Here is a 25,855-nt window from a genome sequence, read left to right on the forward strand (position 1 = left end):
GTTGGGAATTGATGGGATTTGCCAATATGTGTAGTGGCAATAAGAACAAATTATCCATGGAGGGAGGAGAGGAATGGGACTGCTTCCCACTACTAAAACTTTTGCATTGTAATTGACACATAGCAAAAATATGAGACTGTCTATCCATAAACGGAAAAGGCTGACCTAGTCAAAAAGGGTATTTTCATATGTTTTACTGAAAATCTCCACTGTTCCTCACTAAAGTTCTCCCAGTTGATCTGGACACTGTGAAAGTTTGTCACCCATGATAAACACAATAAGGGAATGGGCCAGTGTTTATGATCATTTTATATCATTATAAGCAACCATGTTCTGCAGTGTACTTAGCCATCAGTGACAGAACGGCGAGGACATTATTTCACATTGGCCCTTAACTAACCCACTCCAAGTGAACATTTCACCAGCCTTAAGTTTGCATGGCTTTATGTACAAATATTCCTCCCACTGACTGCTCGTTTCCACTTCTACAAGTTCAGATGTTCCTGCATAATTTTTTCACTTGTCATGTGAACTGGCCCACAGTATCATGTGATCATAAGTAACTCACTGGAATAGTAACGTGAACAGAATTCAGATGTGGAATGCCTATTTCTGGGTTAAGGAAGCATGTCCACATCTTTTCTTTTAAAAGACTTCACTTTCAGTTTAACTGTCTTAGAAGCAGCATTCTCTGATCAGGAATGAAAACTATGTCTATTACCTTCAGGTTACTACCAATTGTCTATACTTTTAAAGAGGATTTAAGAATATAAGTGGAGAACATAAGTGACATACTATCCCTTCTCTACGTTTGCAGCTAAACACTACAAGAGAACCCATAGCAAAAGATGGCTTGGCCTGTCTAACATGGAAGCGTGAGACAAAAGGGAACAAAATATCTAACAAAATTTGAAGCAGTCTATGAAAAGCACTTTAGCCAACAAAAGAAAGATTATCTAGTAAGACACCAAAGATTCCTATGAGTGAGCCACTCCACATTCTTGGCCTAAATACAATGGAGCTGAATCTAGATTTTTCAAATTCTCCAGTGCTACCAGTTTAAATACATAAGATTGCAGATCTACTGAAATAAGACAATGTGATCCTCCAAACTGAGTGATCTAGAATAGGTTTCATTTTATTAAAAGACTTATTGCCAAGTCTGATATATATGCACGCATGCACACACACACCCCACGAAATCTGCATTTTTTTCAGTTTGCAAAGATGCTTTGGGAAGCTACTGCTGGTAGCACAAGAGACTCTTTCAGTTAATTTGGGCTGCCATTACAAGATGTTACTTATTAACATGTTTTGTCTGGTTTCAAAGGCGATCCTGTCCTTTAGCGGCGCCCAGATACCATGGCACCGAAACCTGAATTCATCATAAACACCTGACTATGACAGGAACTGTTTTGGAAGGCATCAGCCCAGAAGTCAATTTACTTTAAATGCACTAATTCCAAAGGGGGAAAAAAATTCTTGAAAGTCTGAAGCCTACCATTATCCCTTATATAATAACTTTGGTTGGTTTTATTAAGTTATCCATGTAGGCAACAAATGTGTTTGAGTTGGCAAAAAGTTATTTCCCTTTAAAAAAATTTGTAAAAATCCAGCTGTGTAACTTTTCTACACTTAATACAGTGGTGCCGAGACAAACCTATTGCAAAACTTGGAGTAAGAAATATTAAGATATGACAATTCAGACTGAACAGTGACACATAAGTGGTTCAAATCCTATGACGGCATTGACTCGGTATCAAAACTTTTAAACCTACTGTTTAAATTTAGTATAGATTCAAAAGCAAATTCTTCAAGTAATCTCATTCATTTTGCCAAGCCATAACAAGTGTGTTTGGCCAAAGATTTAAAATGCCAGTCAGCTTGTCCAACATTAACTGGAATGCATAAGAATATGGATTTAGAAATACCTTTCTTTCAAAGCCTACTGAACTAGCTAATCCAAGATAGTTATCATTTCTAATCATCTTTCAGATCAGCCTTCCTGCAGTACCTAAGCCATACCAAATCCAAATTCTAAGTCTTTGAATCCTAAAGAACTGGTTAGGCTCACACTGATACAATGGGATTTTTTATTTCTTTGAGCAGATGACTGTCCTATTTCATATTACAAATGCTTTGGAAAGTTTGCCTAGTTTCATAACCCTCAGTTGTTATATAGAGTGGGCAAAAAAGTGCTGTTCCAGGAAAAACAGAACTATGCCTACCTGGAATCACAAGCTAGTTTCATAGATCTTTGAATCCTAGTTTTAAGTCTCACACTTTTGTGTGCCCAATGGATACTTAATAGAGTAATATGATGGAAGGAGGAGGAAAAAGCCATGAAATCCTTACCTAACACAAATCTTTGGATAACATCTCAGTCTCTCAAGCAAACGGTAAACTGTTTAAGGGCACAATCCTAACCCCTTATGTCAGTGTTTTCCAACACTGGCATAAGGGCAATGCAGCTCTGAAGTAAGGGAATAAACATTCCCTTACTTTGAGGAGCCCTCCATGAGTGACACCCAACTGCAGGAGGCAGCACATGTCCCATTGGCACCACTATGCCAGTGCTGGTAAGCACTGACATAAGGGGTTAGGATTGCACCCTAAATTGTATTATCTTAAAAGTACCAAATAAGAAATGTCCAGGCTGTTCAATCTTTAATATAGTTGACTTCAAAAGTGATCAGCAATTTTGCACCACTTAGATCAGATTTGTACTGAGAATTGTACTAATTTGTATTGTATCAGATTTGTACTGAGAATTCTCAGCATGAGGTCTTGTATCCTCAGTGAAAAACTGCAGAAATTATATTATAGATATGCCTTGATTAAAGTGAGTCCATCCACATTTAGATGAAGCATGTTGTTAAATTGTCATGGGCCTGTTCTACTGCTTCATACAAAGCTACCTTAGACCAAGTCAAATCATTGATCCACCTAGCCTAGCACTGCTTACTCTGACTTACAGTGCTCTCTAAGATCTTAGGCAGAGATTTTCCCAATCCTAGTGCCTTATATATGCATGTGCTTTAGCATTCAGCTTTCAGACTATGGGTGAGAAAGAAGTATATCTGAATGTTTGGCCATATCAAAAACTTACTGCATATGACAAACTAGGTTCTCAAAAATTATTATTATTATTATTATTAACAGTATTTATATACTGCTTTTCAACTAAAAGTTCACAAAGCAGTTTACAGAGAAAAATCAAATAAAAAAATGATCTAGCATAGCCTTCTCTATAAGTAGGGAGTTTGGGAGCAAACTCTGCTTATTTCTGTAAGCAGAGTTTCTTTATTTGGAGAAGCATTGAAATCTTCATCTCCTAAATACATAGCTTGAGTGTATGGATTAGCCCTTAAATCCCAACATTTTCCTACTTTTTCTAGTGGATTTATATAGACACACAGACACGAAGGTCCCAAGTCTATACAACTTACCAGCGCCAATGCAGCCCCAAGGTAAGGGAACAATCTCTTACCCAGAAGGCATCTGTCATCCCCCCCCCCCACCACAGGATGCAGCACACACCCCACTGGCACAGTTGCATCAGTGCTAGAAAGTTGGTTAGGACTGGACCCTAAATGTATCTTCATGGGCAAAGCCTCAATTAGTTTTAGGATATAAATTTAAAATCTGTGCCATCCAGAATGTACATTTGATTTGTTTTGCAATTTACTTGCACCAAAAATAGCACATGCAAACTCAAAATATTTTTACTAACTCATGTAAAAATGCATAGATTATTTATTGAATGGAAGCATTTCTTCCAGGTTCCATGCAATATTGATCCTACAACTTTATAGGAAAAACCTGACATGGAATAAACGTGGAGCAACTTGTAGCTCGGGCGACACCACTGATGTCGACTCTGCTAATCCCTTTAAAGCTAGTGAAATTAGTGCAGTCTCCATGTAGCTGAAAGGGGGGAGGGTGAATTGCACCCAACTATCCTCCCTCTCGAAAAGTGCTTGAAACTACAGTGAATCATATTGCATTTTATGGTACTTTAATATGGTTATTTAATATATTGCTTGCCCCCATAAGATAATTTTTTGCACTCCGTATACAGAGAAAATCACAAAAAAAAGAGTGGGAAGAGACTATCCATGCAGCTGTGATGTTTTCACATGGGCAAGTTTTTCCTAAAAGTAAGTTCTCGTATAGTGCAGTCATTAAGTGATGATGGTCTCATACTCCTTCTCAGATCAAAGCCCATGGACAGAACTTTTGACACATTCACCACAATACTTTTCAATGAAGGCAGTTCATTTGTTTGGCTACACTTATGTGATGTAAAAAAAAGTAGCAAGAATGTAGGCTAAAGTTAACCAGCCTGCTCCAAATGCTTAAAAAAGCACAAGGGAACTGCAACCCAACACTGACAGGTACATGGAATATGTAAGTCAAAGTTAATAGGGACCCTTTTCATTTCTAACCGAAGATGGCATTTCAAGGAACTTTTAATGCTTGTGCACAGTACGATGCAGTCTATAGTTTGCAAGCAGACGACTGACAGACACCAACACAGAATCTGGAGAAAAGCACAAATACAGAGCCCACAACCTTGTGGTAAGGCTACATTTTGTTTGTCAAAAAGGCACCTCAGCCTCTAGCTATTTTAAAAGTCACTTCATTTGGGTCAAGAACAAGATGGAGCATCTTCCAATCCACATCTGGATAGCAACTTTTTCTTACATTTGTAATTTCATCAGAATGAGAGTCTTCAAAACAAGCATGCTGGCCTATTAATTGTATGTACAGCAATTTAAACATCAGCAACTGTGTATTATATTGCTAAGCGAGGAGCACAATACCGATACCTTTGATCCTTTGTACTCACAATGTCTGGAGAACTTTTAATACTAAAACATTAAAATGACCCATATAATCTTCCCTTAGATGCATTTAATACATACTGTTTACAATCTATAGCGCTATATATATATATATATCTTTATATCTATATATATGTACACATATAATATACACAACTTCATGTTTTTGTTTTCAAATAAACCTTTAAGATATCCGTTTTAAAAGAAAAAAAAGTAAGGACAGGAAAAGAATGGGGCACAGACACAGAAATCACATATCAATAAAATGCTTATTTATGCGATCCAACTTTCTGCTTTGATTCCAAATCAAGAATATAAACGAGTTGCTGTAATTCTGGACTTTTGGGCAATCCTATGCATGCTTACTCAGAAGTAAATCCCACAGAGTTCAATGGAACTTAACCCTAAGCGTGCATTAAAATTGCAATGTAGCAGTTTTATACAAATTCATTGAAGCACAGTACATATATGGCATCAGTGTTAAGAGAGGAAACATTTGCCAACAGGTACTTCACACATTTTGTTTTCATGTTCAATTCAAAATGCAACAGCTTCAAAACAACAAACTAATCTAGTGCTAAATATTCTTCATTCTTGTATTGATTCTGCTGTGTCCCTTCCTGTGGACACTTATGGCCAGAGAAAAACTCTGCAGTGCCTTTAAGGAGAGGATGTCAGGTCTGAAATAAGTAACTGATATACTGATGGCACTCTTGGTCATTTAGCAGCTAATCCCATCACAAGTGACACACCACAGTTTTGGCAAGATCCATACACATAAGCAATCACATTTTTTATGTAAGCATATCTTGCTTAACCCATTTCTGCCCAGCCCACAGGTGTACACATTTGATCCCTGTTGCATTCATGCAACGTTGGGCAGAAATGGCTTAATATCAAATTTAAGTTACTGACCTGTATGAGGCATTTTGGAAAGTCGCAAAATGATAAATGCAACTTCATAACAGCATCACACCTTAAAATAAAGTCTTTGATGTCAAGTGTCATAAATGTGTAAAAGATGACCATGGTAAAAGAACCTTTAAGCAAATAAAATAAAGGAGGAAGAGGTGAAACCAATCACCAGAATTATCTAATGGGTCAAAGAGCAGGTCTTCACTAGCCTGTAAGGTAGCACAAGAGGCTGGATGGCAAAGATATTATTTCAAGGGTTATCTTCAAAATGTACTTCTCTTAAAAATCACTGCTAATGGGAGACATGAAAACTGTACTTGCCAGTTTCTGTGTGGAACTTTTGTGATTATATCTCATTTTAGAACAGCAGTATCTGCAGTACACTTATGTACTGCTTCTACTACTTACAGGCTTGCAAGGGCCAGCTCACTCTCCGACATAAGATACACTTATAGAAATCGGTTTCATCCACTCTATCCATCTCTTCGTACGAGAGCTATTTTGTTTCCTTCAGTTATCTCCTTATGTGGGACACCTGAAATCAAACAATATATTTAAATGTCTCGAAAAGCCATGAAACTACATTTCTCATTTGGAAATAAATACCCAAAGTAACTTTAATTTAGCACCAAACAAGATACACATTAAAATTAGAAAATATCTGTGCTTATGTAGAGCCAGGATAGTGCAGTGGTTCTGGTATTGAACTTAGACCTAGAAGATCCGGGTTCAAACCTCTCCTCTGACATGAAGCTTCCTAGGTACCTTAGTACAGTCACCATCTGTTAGAATAACTTACTTCACAGGATTATTGCAAGGGCAAAGGGAGGGAAGGACCCATGTACACCACCCTGAATTCCTTGGAGGCAAGGTGACATGAAAATGTAAAAAAATTGTACTAAAAATATATGTCATTAATGAAATGATTAACTGCTATATGGTCAAGAGTTCAGATGTTATACAAGTGTCTTTCTAAATCTATTACCATTCACCATTAAAGTTTTTCTCTGGACACAGAGTGTGCACAGGAAGGTACTCAGGTCCAGAACTACTAGTAAGTCAAATAGTTTTACAAAAAGTTTGTGGTTGGCATAGTATTTCACACAGCTAATGACAACTGTGCACACATTTGTTGCAAAAAAGACACATTTCGGGGTGCACACATTGGTTGCAAAAAAGATTTTCTGTCTTCACACTGGACGGAAATTCCTCTACAAATAAAGACACACGCCAACATGTTATGGTGACTGTTCCCGCTGCTATGAAATTTGTGAATTAAACAGCCACATGAGTCAACTGCACATACTTTCCCATCTGATTAGCACCCCGTTGGAGGACAAGGATCACGCAGGAAGATGTTCCTGACTGGTCCCACTCATATGGTCGACTAATTCACTTATATTCCTAGCAGTGTAGAATTGCACCAGAGGGAGCAGCTCTGATGCCATCTGCCTGTGTGGAACAGTGTTAGGGGGATAGTGAGCATTATTATAAATAGAAGAAACACTGACAGATGTGTCCCCCCCCTTTATTACATGAAGGCCACTGGAACTATTGTTCCAGCCACTTGTTAACACATTCCTTCAAAGGTTTGAATAAAACATACATTTTCTGCACTTTATACATCAGCTTTTAATACAATATACTTGGGGAAACATGTTATTAGTTCATCCGTGTTTTTAAATATTTGAAGTTTTAGACCCAGTTCACCTAGTGTCAACAGCCAGCAGGCTAAAATTAAATCTATTACTTTTTTGTACATTGTATGGTCATTAATAGCAAAAAGGGAGAAAAAGATGGAGTGATACTAATATACTGGTTCTAAAAGTCATGTGATTCACCAAAATTTTGGGTTATTGTATTGATGTGGTTAAAATTCTTCAAGTGAGAAAAAGGAAAAGAAGCTTTTATTTACACAAAACTTGCATAAGTTGACCTACCTGGTTCTTTGTCAACCATTCTGCATTGCCCATATTGTTAACAGAGATTGTGGAGAATCTCATTTTGTCCAAGGCCTGCCTGGACAAATACTGACACTTTCAAAAATAAAAATGGTTCTCCTATGGCCCATTCGAAACAGAGAGTTTCCCAGCTCTCAGCCCTAGCTGAGCTTATATAACCCAAACGACCCTTTAATTTAGAAAAGAGCACCCTGCAAAAAAAAAACTAAACCATTACTAACATTCAGTGAATTAAAGGGCAGGAAGAGAAGACTCTGGCCCTTAGTCTTTTGTACAGCTTGTTATATATACACAGCAGCTACAAGGGAAAGGAAGTATTGCGTCATACAAAGACTTTAGCAAGTGCATCTGCTCCTGCACTAGCAATATAACATTTCGATGGGTGAAACGCCACATCATGAATGGATTCATCATATTTTTTGCGATGAGCTGTAAACTCCTGAATGCAGGTCTTGCTTTCAAGATTCCATAATCGTATTGAACAGTCATGGCCTAGAAAGTTAAAAACATTTTCTCAGGTTGGAAGTCAAAATTAAGCTTACTTGAATACTTAAAGAACTGACACCGAGTATACTTACTACCAGACATCAAGTACAAGCCATTTGGATCAACAGCTAAACTTGTGACAGCATCCAAGTGGGCTACCATGGAATGGATCAATTTACCTTTGGGATTAAAAGATAAAACATGTTTTTCCAATTTTTTTCCCCCACAGCTGAATATATAACCAAGCTTTAGCAATGTTTACAAGACTTATGCTAAAGATGTTAGATCAAGTATACCTGTCAATTCTTCCCATTTGGATTACCTCAATTTTGAGCTCTGGAAGTTCAAGAATGAATCACATGTTTCCCAAATGCTTCTGCAATGCATTCTGGGGCAACCTGGGCCAAAGGGGGGGATGGTTTCAAGCCTTGGCACAACCTTCTGGGAGCACCAGAGACTGCCCCATGGTTGGGTGCTCCAGCATCTGTGGATTCATGGATAGTCAAATCCACGGATACCAAAGGACCACTGTAGTTAGATGCTCTACATGTTAAGATTGCAGACATTTTTAGTGATAGTGGTCATATTTTTTTCATATGACTAAGGGAAGAGGATGCTTACCTGTGTTATTGTCATAGAATTTGATGTGTCTATCCTCGTGGGCCGTGATACTAATTGGAAGAGTTGGATGGCTGATTACTTTATTTATTTGGAAAGATGAGTTAACTGCTATGTGAAAAAAGAAATACATACGGTTAATTCCAAACAAATGTTAAGTCACAGGAGCTACACAGTCTGTGTGCCTGATTTAACAGGTCAGTTTGCTACAGAACTATTGTCAAGATCAAAATTACTACCTGGGCAGCCCAATTCTTTCACTGGTGAAAAGCACATACTGCCAGAAGAAGAACTTGGATCCAGGTGCGAATTAAACAATATTGTTGCACTTGCCAATGCTGCCAGTGAGTGCAATGAGGCTGCCAGCACAGTTGCTCGTAGCCATGTATAGGGGCCAGCAGGGAGGCTACTGTCTGCCAGGGCAGGTGAGTAGGCAGTGGAGCAGATGGTGGAAGGGATGGGAGAGGGAGGAACAAGCACTATTCTGGGCGGGGGGAGGGAACCAGCGGTGGGGGAGGGTGGACTCGGTGGCAATTTCTTATCCTCTTCTTTTCAAACCTCCCTCCCTGTCCCTTTCCTCTCCTCGGACATATGCCACCAAAATTGGAAGAGATTCACTTGTGATCAAGCAGCCTACCAGGAGGCAAGTACAAAATGTTTCTACTCACCTCCTTCAGGCTATCTGATTGCTTCCCCCATCAGAGAATGCAGCGAGCACCTTTTTTTTTGGCACTCATGAAGCACCCTTTTGGCACTGCTGCATTGGTGCTGGAGGTGGGGGATAGGATTGGGGCCTCAGTTTACTCAAACTGCCGCTCCTTTGCTCCTGGAAGGAGCTTTCAAAGCTGGATATACGGTAAGCTTAGGAAGGACATTCCAGATTCCTAGATGGCGTCACCCACCTAATTTGCCAGATTCCAAGATGGAGGCATGCAGCCTTTCCACTACCCTCTGACATCAGGTTGCAACCCACAGTTTGAGAAATGCTGCCCTAAATTTCTCCCCAAATGTTCTAGATACATACTAGTATCTGTGTTAGACTCCAAGATGAGAATTCGTTGTCTTGTTTCCATGTTAAAGATGCCTGTGTGCCCACTGTTAAATGATGCTACCATGTGGCTTGGATCGCTGCTCACAAGGTCCACAGAAGATGGAATCCCCATCTCTGCAAGATAAAATATTTTAAAAACATATTTAGTTACTTAGTCCATGAACCTGAACCCAGTTACTTGAAAGTAATCAAGCTCCTAAATACTTGTAGGAATGCTCAAGCATCAGTCCTTTTCCAGCATAGTTGACCAAAGAAAGCAATATGGTACCTTAAATCTTCATGGAGCAGATGTGTATCAGTGCTAGAACACTAGATATTGATTTCAACACTGAACCTTCAGTTTCAAACACAGCTGCAGAAGCAGATGTCAATACTAACAGACAAGATGTGCTGGTAACTCTAGGTAAAAGATCAGTTTTGCATAGAAAGCTGTGTACTGTCCGAGTCGTAAGAGGCACTCCAGCAGAATGCCAGAGCTTTCCCACCTGCGCCAGCAGATCCAGAGCTACCCACTAATCTTGATAAGATGGCAAGGAAGGCTAAGGAGAGGGCAAAGCAAGATGACAATGGGGCAGGGGAGAGTGAAAAGGGCAGCAATGCAGGCAGGGGTGGGCAGATTTGGCAGGTGCTGAATGCTAATCTGGGATTCGATCCCACGGCGTGGGTCCACACAACCTGTACTAGCTATTTTGCTGGTGTAGGTACAGGTACAATTGTTCCCTTACCCAAAGAAGCCCTCCACAACTCTCCTCCCCCTCTGCAGGATGCAGCAGTAGCCATTTTGGTGCCATTGCATCAGTGTGTGTGTGGGGAGGGGGGGAAACTGGGTTCTTAGACGGGTTCTGCTTTCTTATCAAAAATTTCAGCCAATTCTGCTAACTCCTTCCCAAAGAATATACTACCCAAAAAGTTCCCTGGCTCCCTGAATTATGGACAGCTGCACTGGCGCTTTTGTACCACTGCAGAATGTACTTTATGGTGCTTTCACATAAGTGCAATGGCACTGGGTTGACAAGAGCCGGCTGTTTCAACCTACGTACTTTCCAACTTCCAGACAGACCTCTGGAATAGAACTGGTACATATGCTGGGGACTTATTGTACTAAAAAAAAAATTCATAGAGACTCTCCAGTAACAAGTTCCTGCTGTAAATAACTGTGAGCCTGTGTACACACACTTCCTTAAAAAAAAGAAACTAGGAAAGTGTGTAAGTGTGGCTGATCCTTACAAAAAAAAAAAAGAACATTTAATTCCAATTAATTGTAAAGGCTTTGAGAACTGTGTGCTGTCCCAATGAACTTCAATGTATTTATACAGGGAACCTGTATCAACTATATAGTAAAATATAATGAAATAAGTTACAGAAGTTTGTCAGGCCACAGTTATAAATAGGCTCTAATAGTTAAAAACAGACAATGCTACTATGAATGGTTCTGCGATGAAGAAGATTATTTCATACCTTGATTATCATTGAAAATATTCAGAGCAGGAGAAACCTCCAAAGCTTTCCATAACCGTATAGTGCCATCTGCTGAACAGGAAAGCAGACGCTGATGTGTTCCACTGTAAACCAAGCCCCATACTGCATCTGTGTGGCCTACAAATGCACCTCTTAAGACAGAAGGATCTGTGAACAAATTTCACATTTCAAGATGAAAGCAGGATTTAATTGAAACATCCCAAGTCACAGCATGGTAATACCTGAACAAGCTCAAATGTCACAGTCATGAGCACGCTTTAAAGTTTTCTGGAACTCAGAATCAAAGTGGATGTTAACCAAACAGGGGTGGGGGATGGAGTGGACAAAAAGCTGGGCACAAAGAAAATAGCCCTGAAGTCTGCAATTAGTAACAGAGCAGGAGTCACATAGATCTAACTGGATTAGCCTTTCAAGGTGCTAGACACATTTCAGGATCCACACAATGCTACCTGGAAAATGGAACAGTAATCGCCATTATCTCACTTAAAAAGTAAAATATAAACTAGCAGTTACTTGGTTCAAGCCTACTAAATAATTAGAGCATGTGGAACCCTTGTAATACAAAGCATGGAATTAAAGAAAAATGTGATACTCATTTTTATTGGCAAAGTTAGAGTTTAATTTTAGGCAGAGTACTATTGTTTAGACTCATAGAAAACAGAGTTGCATTACTCTGTTGGTCAGAGGGTAAAATTAAGTCCCATTGTCAGGTGGCAGAAGGCTATTTTCCTCCAGTTCTCTCTCCTGGATAATTAAAATGAATATTCTCCAAAATACTCAAAAATCATAGCACACAAGACATGTTGAACAAATCAATACAACTTAGCAAAGATTTAATATGTATCATGACTTTTAAAAGTCTTGGGCTCCTAATTAAACATGCAATGTTTTAAATTGCCCTGGGGTTACTCTACCATTCTTGATGACCTACTGATTGCTCACGTATTCCCTTTCCAAATCCTCAACATATCATGATTTCCTTCTTTTGTATCTTTTTCCTATTTGTAGGCTCCTAAACTAACATTGCTGCCAAACACCATAAGAATCTGATGTTCTTGTATCTGGCATTTCTTGCTCACCTGATCATGCTACATTTTGTGCCTCGATATACCAATTTTCCCTGATTTCATATTAAGATCCAGCTGCATTCAATAAATTATATACCTTTAATGAACAAAAGCACAATTGGTCAATGTAACACTCACCATAGGAATCATAAGGGTCAATATTTGGGTTTGTAGTATTCCAGCCCTGAATGAGGCCATCTGTTCCCCCACTGTAACACTGTTCACCACTGCTACTCATCACCACACATAGCACTGGACTACTACAGAAGAAGAAAATACCAAAACAAAATTGAGTTAATGCATGTTATGTTTAAGAGCAGCTTGTACTTCACCCAAGTCAACCTCACACAAGCCATGCAAGTTGCAATTGAAATTACATCTATAAAGGTTTTTCTTGGTCTTTTAGGATATAATCCTATATACCAGTGGTTCTCAAACTGGTGGGTTGTGACCCACCAGCTTGTGTAAAGATGCCCCATTCCCTTTAAGGGGCGGGAGCAGGGAAAGCAGCAAAGCGATCCCCAAGATCACACCCCTGAAGGGGGGAGGGGGGCTATTTTTCACAAACCATATGTGCTCCCAGGGTCCAGGGTTGTGTGGGGAGCCCAGCGCAGCGCTTGCAGGGCTCTCAGTGGCTTTTAAACAGTGCAAGTTCCAAGTGCGACAAAACCAGAAATTCCACTTCCAGTTTAATCGCAATTGGAACTTTCACTGTTTAAAAGCTGCAAAGAGCCCTGCAAGCGCTGCAATGGGCTCCCCACACCCCCTGGACCCTGGGAGCATGTATGGGTAGTTAAAAAATAGCCCCCCCCCCCGCAGGGACGCGATCCTGGGGATTGCTTTGCTGCCCCTGCTCCCGCTCCCACAAAGACTTACCCCAGGAATAAATCTCCCGGGAAGTTGGAGAACCACTGCTGTATACACCTTCCAGGGGATAAGCCCCACTGAGTACAATAGAACTGAGTAGACATGCATAGGATTGTGCTATGAATCCTATGAATTAGAAATGAAAGACTAGTTCACAAATGGGAACCCACATGCACACTGGCTCATAGAAATTTGTTTCCTTCTGGATAGCCTACAGATATCTCTTAAACACAGTAACAACAGAGCTCTTAAGTGCTCTCCCCAAAACCTACTTATCTATCACTTTTGTGACAAGCCATGTCTCTTGTTTCAGATGCAAGCAGCCTTAGAGTCATCCCAGTTTTCTTCCATATCCAAGTGGATGTCCAGTAATTCAGCTGCTGCTTTCCCTGAAACATCACACTTCCATACAAAGGAATAAAATATCTCTCCAGGTTCAAAACAATTTTTCATCTAATTCAGTGGTTCCCAAACTTACCAGACTCATGGTGCCCTTCTTTTGTAGTTACCTCTTCTTCATGGCTTTCCTGGGTGCCACCATCTTGGATTGTGCAAGATCTCGTTCAATTTTTGAGAGATTTCGCAAAAATCATGCAACATCTTGAGCAATCCAACATGAATTGGATGGGAGAGCCAGAAGAAGAGGCCAGAAGAGAGCCAGAAGAAGAGGCCACCAGAGACTGTGAATTTGCTGCAGCATCCTCCAGTGCCGTGGCACACAGTTTGGGAACCACTGGTCTAACCTCTCTAACAGAGTCAGAATTTCTCTCCCCCAATGCTATGATGCCATTGCTATCCATAAGTTCTATTTTAGTTTCTTTCATGCCAAATAGTTTCTAGACAGCCTCTCCTCCCTCTTTATGTTTCTCATGAGCCATTTCTTCAATGAAACCTTTCCCGAAACACACTCCCTGCATCTTAGTTCCTTATATACTTATGTAAGCAGATACATGATCACACCTTTCCTCTTCTCCATTTGTACTACTTATACAGTAATAGGTCCTTAACCTCCTTGTTCATGCCTGTCCTAATGATGGAAGATAGTAAATTCTCTTGGCATGTGTCATATTGTATTTTAGCAAAATATTGGCAGTACACAAATGTCACTTACAAATAGCCATAAAAAATAATGCAATCTGCACTGCAGTTCAGCCTGTGATAAAGTGAATTGCACCACTGCACAGACTGGGTGTGGCTTTAGCACAATACATCCAACCCCCTTCCTGAAGAAGCAGTTCAGTAGTGTACTAGATATGTGGTGAGCCACAAGATGAAGCAATCGACAGTTTCACAGGCTGAGCCAACCCACACTTTATCCTATAAGAAGGGTTGCATCAAGCGCTGCCGCTATATTCCCCAGTAAAAGAAATAAGTTCTCACTCTTCCTAAATATGTACTTACTTATGTGCCCTGAAAGTATATATAGGTTCAACATCAAGAGAAGCACTCCTAAGCAAAAACAAAAACAGAATAGCAGGTTCAAAGATTTATAGGACAAAAACCACTGAACATTTTTGGAAAAACAAATTCAACTAACAACTTCCAAGGATTGCAAACATACTTGTAAAAATCTTTTTCACCAAGAGATTTTTTTTAGCTGCTTTAAATGCCAACTGATGCAAGGATGTGCAGCGCTGGTGTGGCAGATGAGGCAGAACCACTCCACTGTAGTCCATGGAAAACACCAGAGCTGCCTTGTTCCCTTATACCTTAGGAGGCTCTCCTTACATCTGAGAAAGCCGGTGTAAGAACCTCCTCAGGTTTAAGCAGGCAGGGCAGCTGCAGTGCTTTTCCACAGACTACAATGGGGTGGTTCTGCCTCAACCGCACCATACATCCCTGAACTGATGGTTTCCAAAATTTGTGATGAGCAAGAACACCAAAGATCATGGCTCAGTCCTCTACTTAAAGGCTATGGTGACTGCTTATACTAAAAGCACTTCATAGTCTTATGTTTTATTTTGTGACAGATTTACCTTACTGAAGGAGAAGTTTTGACCCTGCCTCCTGGCGACACAAGGGCAAACCCATTATGAAGGAATGCCCCCTTCCTCTAACTGAGAAGCGTGATTAGGCACTTTTAAGAACCATGATTAGGCAATGTTTTAGAATCTTCCTCCAAGAGCACATGAAGGAAGCTTTCAAAATAATTAAATAGAACTTGTCATCTTCCTAAAACTGGAGGCAGATGGTTTATAAGGTTACTGTTTCTTTCAACCTCATACAATGTTACAATACCACAGCTTCAAGCTGGGCACAAACAACTTAGGTATAGATTATTACAATGTATCCACTGAAGTCAGTTAGAGAGCCATCAAGCCTAACTGAGTACTTCAGAACTTTTACGTTTACTTGTTACAGAGGACTTCCCATTTCACTGAAGCTATCAGCATTAGTTAAGTGTTATAAGTGGGAGTAAGGATTTAGTAAACCTCAGTCTGCCCCTCAGCACTATCACCAGACAGTTTTACAGGATATAATTTTTATCCCAAAAATAACTCCTACAATAGCCTATTTATATGCAATGACCAACCAGCCTGAGACAAAGTCTCTGAAAACTGTAAAAAAAATCTCTCCCTGACTCTAGTTTCCACAAGTTCCAAAGCAGCTAAAAGTCTCACTCCCACTCGAGCAAAACACTAACAATCAATTCTCCATAAAGTTAAGGTTCTCTCTATATAAACATGCCTGTTATTCTACTTTATAAAGCTGAATCTCTCTCAATTGGTCTCAGTTTGTCAACTAGCAAACTAATTTGGGAAAGGAAACAATACTGAAGCTTCCTGACATACAGGCTTCCAAGTTACAAACGTCTGACTTACTAATGTGCTTGGTCAGGGCTTCGAAGCAGGACAGCTGTGACGATACTGGCAAAACAGTAGACAACCCAAGCAGTTCAATTCTGAAAATAGCAACTTCTTGCTATGGCAATGGGGGGGGGGGACAGGACAGCAGCTCAACAACATTAGATAACATTGAAAAACTAGAGATTCCTGAGGGCAGACAGGAAAGGATGAAGGCAGTGTTGAGGAATTTAGCGTAGTGCCAGTTCTCAGCAGAGTGCTAGCTCCAAGGATGGCAAAGAAGTCCCAGAAATAAGGCAATATAGACAAGGCAGATGTCCACCACTAATCTGTATTTACAAAATATTTACAGATAAGCAGTTCCTTTGCAGCACAACAATGTACTTATTCACACCCACAATCTCCAAATCTCTGACATAGATTCCTGCTCTCTCCGACTCCATACAACAACCCTCGCAGGTGGGCTCTACCTGCCCTGCTTATATCTTGCTGTGCACCAATCACAGTGGAGATGACATTATAGCATTACCTCATCACATCACCTCATAGTGTCATGACTGATAACAACATCTCCCATGGTGCACCAGCCATACCATGACTTCTATTACAGGTACTTTGTCACAGTGACTCAGCATTTTTCATACACTTTGATTGTTACATGGAGTCACAAAGAGATACATACATGCTCTCGGGCTTACATTTAGGCCCAGCTATCAAGGCCTTGCCCTATTCAGACAGCAAATTGCCTCAGGGGTATTTAGCAGAATAGTCCTGACAGGTAGCAGTCAGTGCCAACAGTCAGTCACCCAAGGCTGATAGGACATAGGGAGAGCTGAGATACAGTGAGGTACAGGAAGCATTAATACTGGATGAGAAAAGTGGGTCCTGAATGGATGCAACTCCAGTAACGGAACAAGACCCCCTACAGCCACCATCTACTCTCTTCAAGTAGCAAAATACAGAAGAAATTCTTAAAGTCTAAAGAACCTTACAAAATTATAATTAATGTGACTAAAACTCAAGACCAAAGGAACTTTTTTATGACAGCACCCTTTTGTGTTGTAATTGCTGGAGCCCAAATGACACCCAAAAGTGGTACTTTTGCTCACAGACATATCTTTGCAATTAGTGAACTAGGACAGAAAACATTATCAAACACATCATGTCTGGGAAGCGTAAAAGAGATTGAAGAAGAAACAGAAGGACCAGAAGGAAAGAGCAGAACATGAAGAACTAGTGGCACTGACATCAACAGCCAGTCCTACCAAGCCCTGTTAGCCTACTTAAAAAAAAAAAGTCTATACAACCATAGGTGTATCATAAACACTTTTTTCATATTTCACAACGTGTTTGCTAACAACAACAGTGATGTTGGACAGGTTAGGTTTCACAGGTCTGTATTTAAGAAGGGTAGCTGGTGTACCCCATCGTTCCTGTGGAAACGGAGCATGTTCAATAGTCATGCTACTGCTATTACGTTTCACCGAATACACACCCCAAATGTTTTATATCCGTGTATCTTTACCAAAAATGATCTTACTTTTTTGCAGGAGATGTTTTTTGTAAATTCCACATTTTCAAAGTATGATCTTCAGAAGCAGTAATTAACACTGGTTCAACCGGATGGAAAGCCAGACCTCTTATTCCATCAAAATGACTTCTTAGCGTGAACTTGGGATTCCAAGTCTTCCTCAGGGCATCTTTATTGTTTGCTATCTGTTTTAACAAAACAAAAAAGAAAAACACAGGCATCCGCAGTTCAGGCAAGGTCAATATGAGAGGGATATCAGTTCAAGCCTCATGTGCATCTTGCTTTCCAGTAGCTGAATGTACAGCTACTAGGAAAAGTACTTTAAAATGGATACATGATTTTTCTTCCTTATCCAGGGTTATGGTCTCTATTTTCCCCTGGGGGTTGGGGATAAGAATAGGCCCTTGGTTTGGCTGTACTTGTCGTAAGAGGCGACTAAACAGCCACCGGGTAGATGGGACTCGTCAGCCTGGGAAGGCAGCTCATCTGAGAGAAGCAAAACTCTGATCCCAAACCTCCACTGCCTTGTGGCTACATTCAGTTATGGAAAAGGCTTCAGGAGTCAACCTCGAGGCAAAATCCGGAGCCGGAGTCCCTGAGGCAGTTCATGGCTGAACACAGTCACGTTCTGGCAACTCCTGCGACGCCGCTGGAACCAACCGTATTGGCCTCTGCCTTCCCATTGGACCATTTCAGCGACGTGGAGAGGGGGGATTTGCTGCATGGGTAACAGCCTATCCTCCATACCTATTTTACCCAGGCTTCGCGCACTGGAGAGGACACTGTTCCAGAACCACCATTCAGAGCGTGACACCATAGTCTTCCGAGACTGAAGGATGCCAACAACAGGTCTCTATTAAACTAACTCAACAAAAGTTGATAAAAAAATAGCAAAAGAACTATACAGCCTGTTCTCCTGCATTCTAACAGTACAATCTGCTCAACCTGGAATATAATCACAAGTCAACAAGTGTTTTCTCTTTCACAATACTCAACATGCCTTGTGAACTGCTTGAAGGATACTGATATAGCTTCTAGCTCTGATCATAATTCACTTTCTTTTCACTGGTGCGCCCCCTTTTTTTCTAAATGCTTGTCCTGACTTTCTCTTTTCCATAATATTCTGCATATGCTCTTGGTGCTAACAATAACGGTATCAGAAGCACAATCGCATCACTTGAATGATCTTTTTGTTACAATTTCTCTGATTCTGAGCAATTTCTTCCACCTTTTTTTTCCTGGGTGGGTTTTTCTGACATGCTCCAATCCCCATCTCTCCCCCACGCCACTAAGTATCTGCAAGATTACTTCATTCTTATTCCTTCCTTAAAACTTTCCACTGAGCTGCCTTTCAGAAGCTTTCACACAATTAGGAAGGGTTCCATATCCTGAGTCAAACCATTGACTAATCTAACTCTATATTGTCAACAGTGACGGGCAGCTGTTCCCCAGGTTTTAGACAAGAACTTTCTCTGCCTTACCCACACTGAGCAACAGCCCCTAATTAATGACCAACAGTGAATCATCTCAAAGTGGCCAGAAATAAAGTACCATTAAACTGGTGCTGCATTACCGAAAGTATTGTGTGCTATTCTGCAGTCAACATTCTAAAACTGAAGTACCTGCAAAGATCAAACACTGTCCTGCACAAGGACATGCTGGAGTTAACAAAAGAAGATAGAAATTCAGAAATCTGCTGGGGACATGTAAAACTTGATGGAGACAGGATTTAAAACTATAATTCACAATATAAACATTAAAACATCCTTAAAATATCACAATTAAAGCACAAACTATCAGCAGCAGTAAAGGTTTTATCCCTTCTCCTCGTTGCCAGAGACTTAATAATGTGATTGCTCCTGGTGAACAGGCTCTTGGGATGCTGTATACCTGTACATCGTATTGCTCAGAAGAATCATCATTCTCCTTCCTCTGCTTCTCAATGATCCTTGAGCTCAAATGGTTGAGCTGCCAAGGTCAGATTGCCTGTAGCTGGGATTGTAAGGCTATTCCCTAGTGCCACCTATAAGGTTTACAAAAAGTTGAGGAGCTACCTCCAACCAGTTTAAGTTCATTAATTTGTTCCTTAAATTTTCCTTGAAATAAAAGAGAGAAAGAAGAAACATAAATGAATGAACGAATGAACGAATGAAAGGTTGAAGGGAAAAAGAATTGTAGAAAGATAGGGAATACTTAGGAAGGAGATAAGAGAGAGCGAGGGTACTCACAGATGAGCAAGAAAAGCATTACCAGCTTCAAAAGGATGCCAGCATGGCTCACAAGGAAACTATAAAAGGCACAGAGGTTTCCTTCAAAAAGTGTAAGTTGTATTCAAAAGAGGAAAAAAAATGAACAAACTTGAGCAAAAGCAAACTGACACTAAGGGATGCAAAAAGAGAATGTAGAGAGTACACAGCTAAAATCAGCAAAACAAATAAAAATGTCTTGAAGCACATCAAAGCAGAAAACCTGCCAAGGAGGACATAGGACCATTAGATAACAAGGGAATAAAAAGTGAAGTTTAAAAAGACTGCAGAGAAATCAAACGAGCTTTTTGCATCTGTCATTGCTACAGGAGACATACGGCAGATGCCTGTAACTTTCACAGGAACAGATTCTGAAAAAACAGACTAAAATTGAAGCGATGAGAGTTCATTGTGCATTCTAGAGTGCATTGACAAATTAAAAATGAACAAATCACTTTGTCCACATGGCATCCACCCAGGAGTTTTTAAGGAACTCAAATTGAAATTACTGATCTAAGAAAAACGTATAACTTGTCCTTTAAATCAGCCCAGTGCTAGAGACCTGGAACTTTGTCAGTTTAACAACAATATTTTAAAAATGTTTTGAAGAGACAGGACATTTGGCCTCTCAACATCTTTTCTAGGTAAACTGGTGAAAAGCATTAAAAAGTAAAATCAAGCATGTTGAAAATGAGCAGCACTGAAGGAGAATCAGCACGGTTTTCACAAAGGTAAAGCCCTCCTCCACTAACTTTCTAGAGCAGGGGTGTCAAACTCATTTCATCCTGGGGGTCACATTGGATTCAGGGCACCTACTGAGGGCCAAACTCCAAATGTGGCACCCAGAAGTGACCTGAACACAGGAAGTGATGTCACTTGTGACATCACTTCCTGTTTTTTAAAAAGCTGAGGCTTCTCCCTCGCTCTGCTACCTCACCCCACCCGACACCATTCTGCCACCAAGCATCCTCTGCCTCACCCCACCCCAGACCCCATTCTGTCACCAAGCATCCCCTGCCAGCCAGCCAGTCACCCCCAGCCCCCCAACTCTACCAGAAAGCATCCCTTGCCTGCCAGCCAGCCAGTCACCCCCAGCCCCCCCACCCCCACTCTACCACAAAACATCCCTTCTGTCAGCCAGCCAGTCACCCCCAGCCCCCCCCACCCCATTCTTCCAGAAAGCACTCCCTGCCTGCCAGCCAATCACCCCCAGCCCCCCACCCCCACTCTACCACGAAGCATCCCCTGCCTGCCAGCCAACCAAGACACTGCGCGGGGCTGCTAAAGCCCTCAGTTGCCACTTCCAGCCAAGGGCGAGGCCGGCTCACAGCCGGAGGGAGGGCCGGAGACTCCATGCGCAGCTGCTCCAGCCCTTGGAACTCTCTCCGGCCGCAGAGCTGTGCTCGCGGTTGGAGCAAGCGGGGGGTGGGGCAGCCCCAAACTCCCCCAAAGCCTGGGGGGCCATCCAGAATGGCTCTGCAGGCCAGATCCGGCCCACGGGCCTTATCTTTGACACCCCTGTTCTAGAGTTTTTCAAGAATGTCAACAGGCGTGAAGATAGAAGTAAGCCAGTTGACATATACTTGGACTTCCAAAAAACTTTTGACGAAGTCTCTCAAAGGTTCTTAAGTAAACCTAACAGTCATGGAATAACAGGAGAGTTTTAATTGATTGGTATCTGGTTAAAGAACAGGAAGCAGACAGTAGGAACAAGCAAGCAATTTTCACAGTGAAGAGAAGAAGTGGGATCTGTGGGAACAAATAATAAAAATATCCAATAATTGTTTATTGGAGATTATTAGAAGCCCAATAATTGTTTATAAACAATTCAGAAATAACACCAAGGCAGCCCAGTGTGCAGATTACACCAAACTATTTAGGGTGATAAAAACCAAAGATTTATGAAGTGCTCCAATAGGACATGCCCATAGTAGACTGAATGGGTAATCAAATGGCAAACAAAGTTCAGCATAAATAAGTAATTTATTAAATATAACATCACATGTATGCTGATGGGTCTGAGCAGCTGGAGATGAACCACGAAAGAGATCTTAAGATTGTGAGAACCTCAAAATGAAAATGCCAACCCAGTGCATGGCTGTAGTGAAGAACCCATGCTAGGGGTCATTAGGTAAAGGCATGAGAATAAAACTGCTTTAATACGAGTTTTATCATGCCCCATATAAATCTATGGTGCAGCTTCATTTGGAATACTGAGTACACTTCTTGTCAGCATATGTCAGAAAAGATATTGAAAAGTTAGAAGAGATGCCAAAGACAGTAACCAAGAGAGCAAACACAATAATCAGAAGGCTGATTATTCTTTACAAGTAAAGGTTATGATGTTTGGCAATTTTTAGAGTGAAAGAAAGTTATTAGCTATCAGGCTAAACCTGATTGTGATGCATAAAATTATGCATGGTGCGGATAGAATGGGAAAAGAACCTTTTCTGCATTTCTCACAATACTAGAACCAAGAGCCATCAAATGAAACTGAATGCCAGGAGAATTAGGACGTGTTACACACACACACACACACACACACACACACACACACACACACCTCTCTCTCTCTCTCTCAAAGGCTACTAGTCATGATGGCTATGTATTACTACAGGCCTCTGAATACCAGTTACAGGAAACAATGGTGGGAGAAATGCATGCCTTTCTCTCTTGCATGCAAGCTTCCAGAACAGCTGGTGAGACACTGTGGGTAACTGGATGCTGGACAAGATTCCTTTGGCCTGATCCAGCAGACCTCTTTTTGTAATCTTATGACTGTGGCAGCACTGGAGAATATTAGCGAGAGCTGGTGCACGAATGCTACTAACAGTTTTTTAAACTTTTTTTTTAGTTTGACAAAGGTTTTAGCATTTTTACTGTACTTGCCTTCCCAACAATCCTATATAAGATAAATTACTATTATTCTCAGGTACAGATGTGAGACTTCTATGAAATAGCACTTACATCGTATGTCAGTGAATCTGCCTCATTGGCTACTGTAAGACCTGCCAATTCCCCAAGACCAAGTTCACTTTCAAGAGCTTCATCTGCTCCCATAATGAAAGATTTTCCAGATGAAGGAGGGAATGTTAAAGCTTCTACTGAAAGAGAGAAAATGCAAGTAAGTACCTCCATAACCCCGAAACCTGCACATAATATCCCTAGAGTAATACTACCAGGGAATACAGTGTAGTAACCTCACTTAGCTACAGGGACGCGCAGTGGGTGTGGAGGCAGGTGAGGCAGAGCCTTCCCATTGGAGTCTTTTGAAAAGCACCACCGCTATGTGAGGTGCCCAAACATTCACAACCCACACACTCTGTGCATCCTCTATGTGAGTGCTTGGGCGCCTCACACGGTGGTGGTGCTTCTTGAAAGACTTTGGTGGGGAGCCTCTGCCACAAATGCCTCACGTGCCTCCCCACCCACTGCAGGTCCCTGCTTAGCTATCAAATACTTACATGACCGTTTCTCTTACATCACTAGAGAAAGGCAGCAATATACAATTCTGAGTTTATGGAAGTGAAGAAAACGTAATTCAGAAAGTTTCAGAATTCTACTAGAGCTGTTTTCAAACAGAAAAATTCTGGGAGCACTCATGGGACAATGCTAAGTCCCAAACCAGGACAAGTAGTATTGTAGGTAGTCCCTGACTCACATATGTCCAAACTTTCAAATGTCCCAACTTAAGGATAGCTGCTTCTGCACAGGTGCAGCACGCCTGGCCTCGTGCTTTCAGGCTAGGACGAAACCAGAATGTAAGTCAGACAATATATTTTGTTTCCCCACGCAAAGCAAAGGGGAAGGGAGGTAATTTGGCTTCTGAGAGGATACGCTTTTCACTGCTTCTGTTATTAAATGGCAAGAAAGGCACTCTTGTACCACAAGTAAAAAGGTTAAGTCCAAACCTTAACCTCTGAAAAATTAAATTTTAAAAATTTAAATTTAAAAAAATTAAAAACTTGAAACAACAAGACTGCAGTTGGGAAAGGTGTACTTTGCTAGTGTCATCACTTTTGTCTCAGATGACTTCATGACAGTTCTTGCAACCCTGCACAGTACTTGGCTATAAAATAATATACCCCTGCAAGGTAAACCAAAACTGACCAATTTCACTGGGAATGATAAGCATAAGTTCACATTCCATGTTTGCTGAAATGAATGGGACTAAAAAGATCAGCTTTCAGCAAATTTGGATAGATTGTACGAGATGGATGCTCGTACCACATTTTTCTTATTACAAAATATACTGCCTTCTGAATGCTGAAGAAATGCTATTTCTCTAAAATCAAGGTGAATCCTTGAGGGAACATACTCAAATTCCCCACTACCAAATTAAAAATTGTGCATATATTGCAAAAAATATCATGTGACAATGCACTCCAGATATTTGCAGACTTCAAGCGTTCATTTGAAAAATTTAATCAATATAGGTGTGGAGCTGCCAGGCAGCAGGGCATGTGAAAGGGGAAGAGGATGGGCTCCATGCACCACGCCTCTTAAATGCTACAGCTCTGCCAGAGCTGGCTCCCTCCTGGCCACCAAGGCCTTAAAGGGCTTTTGGAGAGAAGGCCACAGCGGCACTTATGTCCCCTGCCACAAAGTCAGTTGAGGGAGTATCACCAGGCACCTCTGCTCCAATTTCTTGCTCTGGAGAGGGGGCACTTTGATGAACCTCTACTTGCGGTGTCAGTTTCCTCCTCAACCAGTGGCAAGGACTGTATGCCTCAACACCCAGTGTGCATAATCTCCCTAGTCCCACATCTTCCTCCCTTGTAGTGCCCTGATGCACCATTATGGCAAATGCAATATCAGGCAGGCTCTGCAAGTGCTGCCAGATTGGCCACAAAGCAGCGCCTTCTCACTTCTGTGGGGTGTGGCTAAGAGTTCCACCCAGCAGCGTAGCCTGCCACTGAGCTGGGCCAGTTCTCCCTCATCAGGGCCACCCGTACCCCAACAACAGGGAATAGCAAAGGCTACCTCTAGTCAAATCTAGTGAAATCAAAGCAGTGCTGACAGACAATTCTGAAAGCCTACAACATTGACCATAAGGAATCCATTCATGGTAATCACTGAGCAATAAAATGGAAACCCCACTATCTGCTTTATCCTTCAATGTACTAAACATTAGATGAAGGAAAAAAATGTTCCCACAAAAGGAGAGAAGAACCACATTTCAAGGTGTTGCTAAGTAACATTACTTTTTAAAGCCCTCATTTAAGCATGTGGGCCATTGATCTTCTTGTAATCAGTACTTGATATGTGTAGGTCTCAACATGCATCTCTCAGTATAAAGACAGAAGAATGGTAGGTTCATAAGACAAAGCATATTTTATAAGCAGCATGGTGTCTACATAGCAATTTTATACAGAGAAAGTTGTGGCCAATTCACAACTGAAAAAGGCCTCTATGAAAATGTTGCAGAGCTATCCCTTGCAGCATAGAAAAAGAGGTATTACTTGCATGAACCAGCAACACCGACTCAACTTTCAGAAAGTACAAAGACACAGAGTTGCTGGTTTACACAAACAGTACCTTCACTGCCATGCTGGTTGTCCCCAAGGCCTCACATACTCTTGAGGAGTTTGTGTGGAAGTCATCAACAAGGCTTTACTGGAAGACATACCACAAAGAGAAAGTACTTGGCTATTTTATAGCAACATGGTAGTGCTTTCAAATTGCAAGATGCTTTAAGGGTAGATTTAGCAACTACAAATTGCTAAATTCAGAAAATACATAGTAAAGAGACAATTTTCAAGGTACAGTAATTCTTCAGTTTGCTATATAAGGATGCTATCACAAGATCACTTTACTATGTAGAAACGTAAGAACACAGGAAGCTGCCTTATGCAGAGTCAGACCATTGGTCCATCTAGATCAGTATTATCAACACTGACTGGCAGCAACTACCCAAACTACCCAAACTACCCAATTCAAAAAAGAATTGTACTTTCCTTATCTGGAGATAGCAAAGACCGAT

The 25,855-nt window shown here is 41.0% G+C and overlaps 1 protein-coding gene across 6 annotated transcripts in view; it reads right to left on the bottom strand.

Moving 5' to 3' along the window:
- Positions 1 to 3,553: 3,553 nt before the first annotated feature.
- The window catches only part of STRN (striatin), a 64,348-nt gene continuing 42,046 nt past the window's right edge, over positions 3,554 to 25,855 (bottom strand). For 2 of the 6 annotated variants that reach the window (XM_066618064.1, XM_066618042.1), the window contains 9 exons: positions 22,840 to 22,973; positions 17,636 to 17,811; positions 14,693 to 14,740; positions 12,563 to 12,684; positions 11,337 to 11,504; positions 9,852 to 9,992; positions 8,831 to 8,938; positions 8,302 to 8,388; positions 3,554 to 8,215 (listed from right to left, as the gene is read on the bottom strand). In XM_066618064.1, the coding sequence (XP_066474161.1) occupies positions 8,046 to 8,215; positions 8,302 to 8,388; positions 8,831 to 8,938; positions 9,852 to 9,992; positions 11,337 to 11,504; positions 12,563 to 12,684; positions 14,693 to 14,740; positions 17,636 to 17,811; positions 22,840 to 22,973 (1,154 nt within the window). In that variant the 3' untranslated portion in view covers positions 3,554 to 8,045. The remainder of the gene's footprint in view (positions 8,216 to 8,301; positions 8,389 to 8,830; positions 8,939 to 9,851; positions 9,993 to 11,336; positions 11,505 to 12,562; positions 12,685 to 14,692; positions 14,741 to 17,635; positions 17,812 to 22,839; positions 22,974 to 25,855) is intronic. The other 4 variants (XR_010793928.1, XR_010793930.1, XM_066618073.1 and 1 more) reach the window with 4 other exon arrangements.

Source organism: Tiliqua scincoides, chromosome 1, assembly GCF_035046505.1.
Source record: "Tiliqua scincoides isolate rTilSci1 chromosome 1, rTilSci1.hap2, whole genome shotgun sequence".
NCBI lineage: Eukaryota > Metazoa > Chordata > Lepidosauria > Squamata > Scincidae > Tiliqua > Tiliqua scincoides.